Source organism: Leopardus geoffroyi, chromosome B4 (genome assembly GCF_018350155.1).
Source record: "Leopardus geoffroyi isolate Oge1 chromosome B4, O.geoffroyi_Oge1_pat1.0, whole genome shotgun sequence".
In the NCBI taxonomy this organism is placed as follows: Eukaryota; Metazoa; Chordata; class Mammalia; order Carnivora; family Felidae; genus Leopardus; species Leopardus geoffroyi.
In genome coordinates, this window is record NC_059341.1 from 40,356,033 (window position 1) to 40,366,285 (window position 10,253).

Below are 10,253 nucleotides of genomic sequence, written 5' to 3' on the forward strand. Positions count from 1 at the left end.
ATGGCGTAATCTTTGACAGCATCGATTTCAGAGCCAGACTGTGATCAAATCCTGGCTCTGCCGCTTATTAGCTGGTTACTCACCGTCTTGTGCCTCAATCTCCCCCATTTGAAATGGGGAACGTTCATCCATACCTCAGAGGAGCTGTTACTGAGATTAAAGATTTAATGTATGTCAGCCCCTGGCACGTAGCATTTTTGTTCCTGATGCTCCCATTCCATCCAGGCTAACAATGTACTCCACACATGTGCAGCAAGCAAGGTCTCTAGGTTCTGGCTCAGGGGGAGGCGCAGGTGCTGGGAAGCTAGTCCTGGAGAGGGAAATTGGAGCTCAAAGGAGAGCGCCCCCAGGTGTTTGTGTATGACAGACATGACTGGCTGTGGGCTCAGGTCCTGTCCCACCCTGGCTCTCTACCCAGCTCTCTTTTCCATTTGTGCTGCTTTGCCCAAAAACCCTCTGTGTGTGTTGTAAACTGAGCCAGAAAGGAGGAATCAGAAATTGCTCTCTTTTGAGTATTTTGAGGGATGGTGAAACCTTGTAGGAATGTTGCTCCGGGGACTGAGAAAACACCATATGTGGGAAAGCATTTCTAAGTGAGGAAAATAGCATCTGCTAGTTGGTCAGGATCTTGGAAAACTCTGAGCAGGGGAAATGGGCACTGGGGAGAGTGTAGGAAGGGGGTTTTACTGAGGTCTTTAACAGGTCTTTTTCCAATTATAGCCAAGAAGAGCCTGGGGACCATGGCCTACTTCAGAGCCAGGCCTTGTATTTTCTTTGGGAAAAGAAGGCCGAGTTGAGTGGCTTCCAGACCAGGCTTGGCAGAAGCCCATACAGGATCTCAGGCCACTAAGCAGTGTGTTGGGCAGGTCTTGATTGTGGTAGGCATTCATTCACTAAGGAGACATGGGGACTCTGCAGTGGTCCACCCCTGTGCTAGGCAGCAGGCATGTGTACATGAAGGGGACATGGGCCCTTCACCAAGAGGAACATACGGATGATGATAACACACTAGGATACTTGGATACTTGACCGAAAGAGAAGGAGCATAGAGATCCTTCTAAATTGAAAAATTCACTGACGTGCCATGCCTGGGTCAAGCTGGCGCTGCCTTCCTTTTCTCACTCCCCACTCCAGAGAACTCGTCTTCTGGGGAAAGCCCACCCCAGAAGATGGGGTGGAAAATGCAGGCTCTGGTGACCAGAAGGAGCCAGAGCTCAGATTCAGGCCCTTCTTGCCCCTGGCTTATTCAGAAACACCACTTCCCAGCTTCCCATACCTGTTTGCTTTTGTGATTTTCCTATTCTCTGTGCTTCCAACTCGCAATAATCTTTTCTTCTCCCACCACGAGTGTGGCTGGTCTGAGATCCAAGCACTTGCTAGTGGTGGCTTTTGAGAGAGAGCTCTGTGTTGGTGCAAATTGCTGTGGGTTGTCTGTGGAAAAGGAATTCCTGACTCCAGCTGCTCGGTACCTTGTATGTGTGCCTCGAGGACAGGCATGCAGCGACTCTGCTGCCACAGATAATGCAAGTTCATGTCCCAATAACATTTCCAGTGTACCGCAACATGCCAGATACTGTGCTCAGTGCTTTCATACAGATTTCATTATGTACCTCTCACAATAATGTTGACTATGCACGAGCCACATGATCTTTATTGAGCTTAGGAACCAGGTGTCCTCTGTCACTCTTTACTGTTAACTGAGGCGTCGAACCTTAGAAGACACCCTCCACCCCACACCACGCCTCAGTTTCCTTCAAACATCTGTGTTTTAGAGAGTTCTATTAGCACCATTCTTAGACTTGCCCTCTACAGAAAATCTACAAGCAGATTATCAAGGTGGAGGCCACAGGCACCCTGCTGGGTTTTTTAAATCTTTTTTTAATGTTTATTTTTTGAGAGGGAGAGAGAGAGCATGAGCAGGGGAGGGACAGAGAGAGAGGGAGACACAGAATCTGAAGCAGGCTCCAGACACAGGCTGGAGCACAGGCTGACAGCACAGAGCCTGACATGGGGCTTGAACTCATGGACTGTGAGATCATGACCTGAGCCAAAGTCGGATGCTTGACTGACTGAGCCACCCAGGTGCCCCACCCTGCTGGGTTTGTTTTTTGTTTTTTTTTTAATTTTTTTTTAACGTTTATTTATTTTTGAGACAGAGAGAGACACAGCATGAACGGGGGAGGGGCAGAGAGAGAGGGAGACACAGAATTGGAAGCAAGCTCCAGGCTCTGAGCCATCAGCCCAGAGCCCGACGCGGGGCTCGAACTCGCGGACCGCGAGATCGTGACCTGAGCCGAAGTCGGACGCTTAACCGACTGAGCCACCCAGGTGCCCCTCCTCCTGGGTTTTTAATGCAGCCTTGCAAGTGCCTTAGAAACACTGACCAGCCTGCAGATGATTTCCGCCCACTGCGTATTCCCAGGTATCATCATAAGGTTTTGGATTTGATGGTAAGAAACAGTGGAGCTCCAGAAAGAGGTAGGACTGATGCTGAGAGGCATTTGGAAGCTTTGTTATATTAGCACTTTTTTTTTTTTTGTCTCACCCCCACCCCCACCCATGATGGCCTAATTTTTCTGTGCTGAGTTTCTGTGCTTGGGACTTGAGAGAGAGCCAGAGTTGTCTAAAAGAGTCAGGAGACCTGTGTTCTAACCCCGTCCCCCCATGCCCTGGGCTCCCAGAGGCAATGCCAAACAAGGTAGGGGTGGTAGGAGCAGGTCCACCCAGGTACAGCAGTGAGTATTGTCAGGAGAGAACCTAAAAATAGTAATAAGATCAACTAAAAGTCGGTCTGCTTTTTATGGTCAGCATGCTTTGGTGATTTTTAGCCATATCAGTGATAAAATATTCCTTCCTGATGATCCTGACTTCTCCCATTGCCCCCATTTAATTCCCACTTTCCTTGGTTGTCACTGCCCAGGGAAGGAAAACAGGTAGTCATGAGGGCCTTTTCACTCTGCACAACCCCAGGCTCTCCCAGCCAGATTGCAGCTGACGTTATAGCCCTCGTCCACAGCTCTGAACAGGAGGACACCCTCCCATGCAGTCCTTGGTGGACTGGGCTCTGCCCGTCCCTCCTGACCAAAAATGGATGGCTACTCTTACCTTCAAACAATCTCTGCAGCCAGGGCTGGCTTCTTGGGTGTGCAGCAAGTGCCATAGCACAAGGTCCTGCACTCAAGAAGGGGACCCCACACTCACGGTTTAATGCTCTATGGTTACCATTTTGAAGTTCTTAAGAATTTTATCTTCAAATCTGTGTTTTATATGTGAAGTCTGGTGGGACCATGGAGCACACACCTGAGGGCTGGGAGGGTTTGCTCACATACAGTCACACCTCCTGCCACCATTATTTTCACACAAGGCTTTGCAACTTAGGTAGCTGTCCTGACTTCAGCCACCCTCACTTCCATTCCTGGCTCACTGCACCCAGACGTCCACCTCGTATTCACCATGGAGAGGTTGCAGGGGAGAGGCACAGACAGGAAAGGGCTCCTGGCCTTGGAAAAGAGGGAATCTTGTGAGGAAAGCATGGAGTGCCCTGAGGCCTGTGATACCTCGTACTACAGCCAATTGGAAAACACACTGAGAGATTGCAAAGAAAGTGGTGGTTACTACTTTGGGGTGGGGGAGGGAGGCTTGTGGAGAAGTTAGCTTTCCAACTGGGCACTGAAGAATGAGAATAACTTCAACAGGAGAGGTGATGAATGTGTGCCAGGGGAGAGGAACGACACGTGCACACGGCTCCTAGAGCTTGTCCTGGCAGCTTTTGGAAGAGCAAACAAGGCTGGGTCCTGGGAGCGTGAGCCCAGCTGTAATCTGACCAAAAGGGCCACCTGGCCAGGAGTGCAGGGGATCCCTCTACCCTGTGCATTTCTCTTCCTCTTTCAACTGCAATTAAGTTTTCCTCATCTATAAAATGCAGGACTTGGATTAAATGCTTGCTTTATATCTCTCTTCTACTCCTACAACCTTTTGTTTCCGTGTTCAAGCCCCATAAAGATTCTTCCTTTTGTATCTCAAGGCCATCCACTGGCACCATCCACTTTGCTTCCTGTCCGTTCCCCCTTGTAAATTACCTTGCTAATCTACACATCTACTCTCCTTGTCCCTAGGATCTCTCTCACTGACCCTACTTGATCTATTTCCCCACGAGCAGGTATCCTATGTATTCTTAGCTTACAGTGGCTGGGCCTTGAGAGGATTTCATAAATTGTTTTTCGATAGACTCTTAGTCCCCAATTATTTTATTGCAGCTGTATTCCATTTTGGGGGTGGGGAATGAGCGTGCAATTCTAGCTACACGTATGCCATTCATTCTGGGCTCAAGTTTCAATTTGTCAAGCCTGCAGTATTGAAGGAAATGTCAGTGATACGCAGAGTGGGAGGGAGAGCAGTTATCCTGTGGGAACCACTTTCCTAGGATAATACAATTCCTGGGACAGTCTCTAGGGGTGGGCAGCAAAGCTAGAATCCTTCTTTTGGCTTTGACCTTGAAGGAGTCATTTGTCCCAAAAGAGTGGTTCCCATGGAAAGAAGATGGTCCCCTTATCAAAGAGGTGGGCCAAGGGCCAGGAGGAGGAAGTTGGAGGGAAGTGCTTGCAGCGTTGTTGGCCTTTGGGAACGAGAGAGCAGTGCTTCAGACAAGACGGGAAAGAGGCTGCGTCTGGAAGTCCCGGGAGCTAGTTAGCGTGGGCAAGCTCGGGCATGGGTACTTGGTAAGCAGGGCTGCTTCTGTTTCTTGTGCCGCTCTTGTTTATTTCCCTTCTATTTTCCCCCTGGATTTAGTAAAGTCTTTCTGCAAATACCAAAGGTGAACCGAGGGAAGGTTTTTTTATTTTCCATGCTTAGAGCCTTAAAGAGGAAACTGCGAAGCCCTGGAGGCCAGTGAGGTGGTAGTGATGGTAACTAAGGGATGGAAACCTCAGGGCAGTGCTGTGGATCATGGAGTACAGGTGGAGATCACTCCTGTAGCCAGCCCTCCCCACCTGAAGCGCCTCCTTGCAGCACCGACCTTCGTAAAAGCTGGGCTTTGCTCTAGTGAGAGAGAACCAGCCAGAAAGGTATCTTGAGGCCAGCCCTATAATTCCATAAGGACCCGACAGAAACCACGTCTAGAGGTTCTGCTGTGGCAACAGAAGGAGAGTGTGGATGGATTAAAATGCCACTTCAACAAGGAGATAGCAAAATTAAGACACAGCCACCAAAGGAAACATTTTGTACTAGAAACTTAAAAGGCCAAACAAACAAACAAAGTGAATCCACAGGGAATCTTGCTGTTCAGGGCAAGTCCAGCCCATTAACTTGAGCTGGTTGTTGTTCTGTCTCCATCTCCTACAAGCAGCGCTCTGGCAGGACCTCCCCTTTGTGAAGGGTTTGCGGGGAGGGGGGTTCTCTGTGAAGCAGTTGGGCACCCTGGTGAAGCATGTCCACTGGAGAGCTTGGCTAGGCCTTCTCACAGAGTGGGGAGCAGCCCACAAGTTCATTACAAGGTCAAGAGAACAGGTCCACCAGACATGGCCTGGCGAGGGAGGAGCCCATCTCTGAGGCTACATCATGCAGGCAGCTGACCTGACCCCATCCTCAGGTATTTCTTTGAGAGACCCAGAAGCTTCATCAGGTGTGGGGGAGGGCAGTAGAGCTCTGTTCCTTGAGACAATTGCAAGTCTGCTCCTGTTGCTAAAAGAATGTAAACACACCTTTATAATTTTTAGATTCAATTTCTTCATAATTTGCCAAGGTACATTGGACTCTGGTCTTTTCAGGCTCAAGTGATACTTAAATTTTTTTTTAATGTTTATTTATTATTTTGAGAGAGAGAGAGACAGAACGTGAATGGGGGAGGATCAGAGAGAGAGGGAGACATAGAATCCAAAGCAGGCTTCAGGCTCCGAGCTGTCAGCACAGAGCCCGATGCGGGGCTCGAACCCATGAATGGTGAGATTATGACCTGAGCTGAAGTCAGACACTCAACCAACTGAGCCACCCAGGCACCCCTCAAGTGATGTTTAAAGAAGTAGCAGGATGTCGTCCACACAGAAGAGACGGCTGCAGATAGAGCACACATCAAACGCAGATGCCGTCGGGGATTTCTGAGAGCAGAGACAGAAGTCCAAAGTGCTCACCTCATCCTCCCTCTGCCTTTGAGGCTCCTAGGAACATGGGTCCTGGGGAGAGCCCTGACTCTTGTGTACTGTAGATCTCACCACTCATGTATTTGGTTTAAAAAAAGTTATTTTGCCCTCTCTGTCTCTCACCTGCACAACACACACACACACACACACACACACACTTCTTTCCCTATCACACAGCCACAATGCTGGAGGGAAGATTTGAGAGGTCTAAGAGAAAAAGGTACTTTAAAGATTCAGAGGACTCCTATTGAGATGGTATTTCCCAAGGAGAGAAATTGACAGCCCTGGTCCCTGACATCAGAGAGGACTCTGGAAGGTGACACCCTGCTCTTGCTTGCTCTCTCACAGGGTTACTCAACCCAGAATGACATGGATTCAGCTGCCACAGCCTGCTACTAACACCTGCGTTTCCTTTTCAGATCTTACAGGTGAACAAGGTGATGTCCATCTTGTTTTATGTGATATTTCTCGCGTATCTCCGTGGCATCCAAGGTAACAACATGGATCAAAGGAGTTTGCCTGAAGACTCGCTAAATTCCCTGATTATTAAGCTGATCCAGGCAGATATTTTGAAAAACAAGCTCTCCAAGCAGATGGTGGACGTTAAGGAAAACTACCAGAGCACCCTGCCCAAAGCAGAAGCCCCCCGAAAGCCGGAGCAGGGAGAGCCCGCCAAGTCGGAGTTCCAGCCAGTGACTGCAATGGACACAGAACTCCTGCGGCAACAGAGACGCTACAGCTCGCCCCGGGTCCTGCTGAGTGACAGCACCCCCTTGGAGCCCCCTCCCTTGTATCTCATGGAGGATTACGTGGGCAACCCCGTGGCGGCCAACAGAACGTCGCGGAGGAAGAGGTATGCAGAGCACAAGAGTCACCGAGGTGAGTACTCGGTATGCGACAGCGAGAGCCTGTGGGTAACCGACAAGTCCTCGGCCATCGACATTCGGGGACACCAGGTCACGGTGCTGGGGGAGATCAAAACCGGCAACTCTCCCGTCAAACAATATTTTTATGAGACGAGATGTAAAGAAGCCAGGCCTGTCAAAAACGGTTGCAGGGGGATTGACGATAAACACTGGAACTCTCAGTGCAAAACGTCCCAAACCTACGTCCGCGCACTGACGTCAGAAAACAATAAACTTGTAGGCTGGCGATGGATACGGATAGACACCTCCTGTGTGTGTGCCTTGTCGAGAAAAATTGGAAGAACATAAATTGGCATCTCTCCCCATATATAAATTATTACTTTAAATTATATGATATGCATGTAGCATATAAATGTTTATATTGTTTTTATATATTATAAGTTGACCTTTATTTATTAAACTTCAGCAACCCTACAGTATATAAGCTTTTTTCTCAATAAAATCAGTGTGCTTGCCTTCCCTCAGGCCTCTCCCATCTGTTAAACCTTATTTTGTGACCCGGCTCTCAGGAGCCGTTCTGCCGCTCTGTAAAATCTGTGTACACCAGTATTCTGCATTCAGTATTGTCAAGGCCATGACTGTCGTTTTAGTAAACTTGTTAAAATCAGATGCTGTCAGAGTTGTGTGTAGACGCAGTGATGTCCCCCCTTCTGGTATACTTCATGTTTGATTAGTTCATTAAACGCACTGTTACCACGTCCGTTTAAATGATACCCGGCAGCTTTGGGCTCCACACTTACTTCTGGCCAGCAAGTTCACCATCAAGGACTTGCTCTCTCCTTTCTCTGCTGTCACTTTTGCCAATTAAAATCATGATCTGCTCCAACATTACGGCCCCAGAACAATAATAACAAACCTGGCAATTTTAGTTTTGGAAGTTTCTTTTCAGCACATTTGTTGTTTTGGGGTTTGGGGTTAAGGGTTGGATTCTTTTTTGGTTTTTGGCTTTGCCTTTTGTTTTGCTTTCTGTAAGTGGTTTTCATCCTTTTAGGCATATAGGAAAAAATGTTTTAACTGTTTGTAACAGAATAATTGTACGGTTACCCAAAAGCAAGCTGAAGTGGATCATGGATAATCTACACACGGCAGCAAACTTCCTTCCTCATCAGAGATCCTCTGAGCACATGGCCTCCCCACTCCTATCGGGACCCCTCCCAGAGCTGCATGAGGAATTAGAAGATGGTTGCACTTTGGAGTCAGACCTGGGTTCAAATCCTAGGTCCTCACTTCCTTGTGACTGGGGGCAAGGCTTTGAAGCCTCTTCGAGCCTCTGTTTCCTAGGGTCAGAAGGTCCCCACATGGGGATTCTTGCCAACTCACAGGGTTATCATGAAGGGTCAGCTAAATAACCACTATAGACTAGACTTCCTAGCATAGGGTAGGCATTCGACATAGTTCCATCTTCCTTCCCTTCCTCTTCTTTCTTAGCTCTTGTATCCCTCTGTAACATTTTTTGGTGGATTCATCATTCTGAGATGGAAGGAAGGTGCTACTGAGTCCCAAAGAGATTGCCATGGTGATAGCCACACCAGTTCGCAAAGGCAAGCCTAAGGAGTTCCCCCAGTTCGTTCTCCCAAGCCCTTCCCCACTGGGAAGCAGACCTTCCCCCTGGTGCTAGAGCCCAAAGACTCATCTCCCATCTTGTCTGAGGCACAAATACCCACTCTCCCGCTCTGGAGCCCAGTCCTGTGCCTTTCCTCCATTGCCCTGCCTTCAGGGCCTGCGTGTACTCTGTCTAGAGCAGCCCAGGCCCCAAGATTTCTCTAACACATGCCTAATAAAATATATGTTCTTTATGTGGCATGAGCCTCTTGAAACAGATTCAACAAATTGCAGTGGCTTTGGTTAAGAGCATCATTATACTACACTTGGTTCTGGATGCCTAAAATATGAAGGCAGGACATGAGGAATTTGCCTTGTGCCCACCTTCTGCTAAGCACTTGCAAACACTGCCATCCTTCATTGTCACAAGCCCTTTGAGGTAGGCATTACAACCTCCAGTTTACAGATGAGGACACTGAGACTTGAGGGTTTAACTTGCCCACAGTCATTGAGCAGGCAGGTGGCAGAGTGAAGAGGTAAATCCAAGCTTGAATGAAGACACAGTCTTGTTTCCTCTTCTCTAAGCTTCCTTGGCCCCTGCCTTCTGTGCAACACTTTCCATTTCAGAATGAACATTACAGCCCTAGGTAAAAGGAGAGCTTATTTGCCTGCGTGGAAACCTTTTGTAGCTCCTGCTTCATGAGGAAGAACACAACCAACCAGTTGAGAGTAGTGGCTGTCTTATGATTGAGCCAAGCCCAGTTCTCAGGCTGGAACTAATGCTCCTTTTCTAGAACTGCTATTCCAAGTCGGTGTAGAGCCTGTCTAGAGGGCCTGGCCACCTGGGGAGATGGGCTTGGGTGACAGAGACCCCAGTCTGGGAAGGCACCATCCCTAAACAATAGATCCCTAGCGGAAGGAGTTTGCCTGCACGTCGAGAGCAAGTCTGAAGCAGTGTGCTTCTGGGCTAAGGGCAGCTCTGGCGAGAGAGCGAACCTGAGGATGAGATGAAAACCTTCCAGAAAGGACTCCAGCCTTCAGGCCATTGGAACGGCTCTGCCTCCCCTGTGCTGGGTGGCAGAGTAATGAAGCATTACCTGGTTCCAGTAACTTTTTTGGCACAAGAGGGCATTCAAGTGCTGCCGAAGTCAACATGTTGGGCTTGTGGGCCCAGGGTGGAGCTTTCCTCAGGGTTCCCAGGAGGCACGTCTCTATCCAGCGTCAATACTTGCCATTGAGATAGCTCCAAAGTTAAACTCATCGCTGTGATTGAGGAGACTTGGCGGGCTGGTGTCTGGCTCCAGGAAAACTCTACACTCACCTTCATCTTCCCTTTTTGCCTGGTTTCCTATTGGAGCTTCATGACACAAGGAGGTGTGATTCAGTGTGACAAACTTCACTGAATAGGAGGAAACAGGCTCTGGCTGAGCTTTGTTGCCAGCATCTACATGTCCATGGATAACTCACCTGTCCTGATGGGGCCTTTCAGCATCATGAGATTCTCCTGCACAGAGACCTGTGACCAGACTGGACACTCCTCACTTTCTTAATGATGGCAACGGTGAGAAGCTCTGTTGGCCATTGGTGGGGGCTTCTCTCTGCCCTCTCATAAGTCTACAGGCTACCTCCATCTACAGGCTGTGTGAACTTG

General features: G+C 48.7%; 1 protein-coding gene across 1 annotated transcript in view; it reads left to right on the forward strand.

Annotated features, from left to right (window-relative positions):
* Window positions 1–7,667, forward strand: part of NTF3 (neurotrophin 3) — a 67,711-nt gene extending 60,044 nt beyond the window's left edge. Inside the window, exon 2 of the mRNA XM_045463049.1 lies at window positions 6,554–7,667. Within this exon, the coding sequence (XP_045319005.1) occupies window positions 6,554–7,348 (795 nt within the window). The 3' untranslated portion in view covers window positions 7,349–7,667. The remainder of the gene's footprint in view (window positions 1–6,553) is intronic.
* The last annotated feature ends 2,586 nt before the right edge of the window (window positions 7,668–10,253 follow it).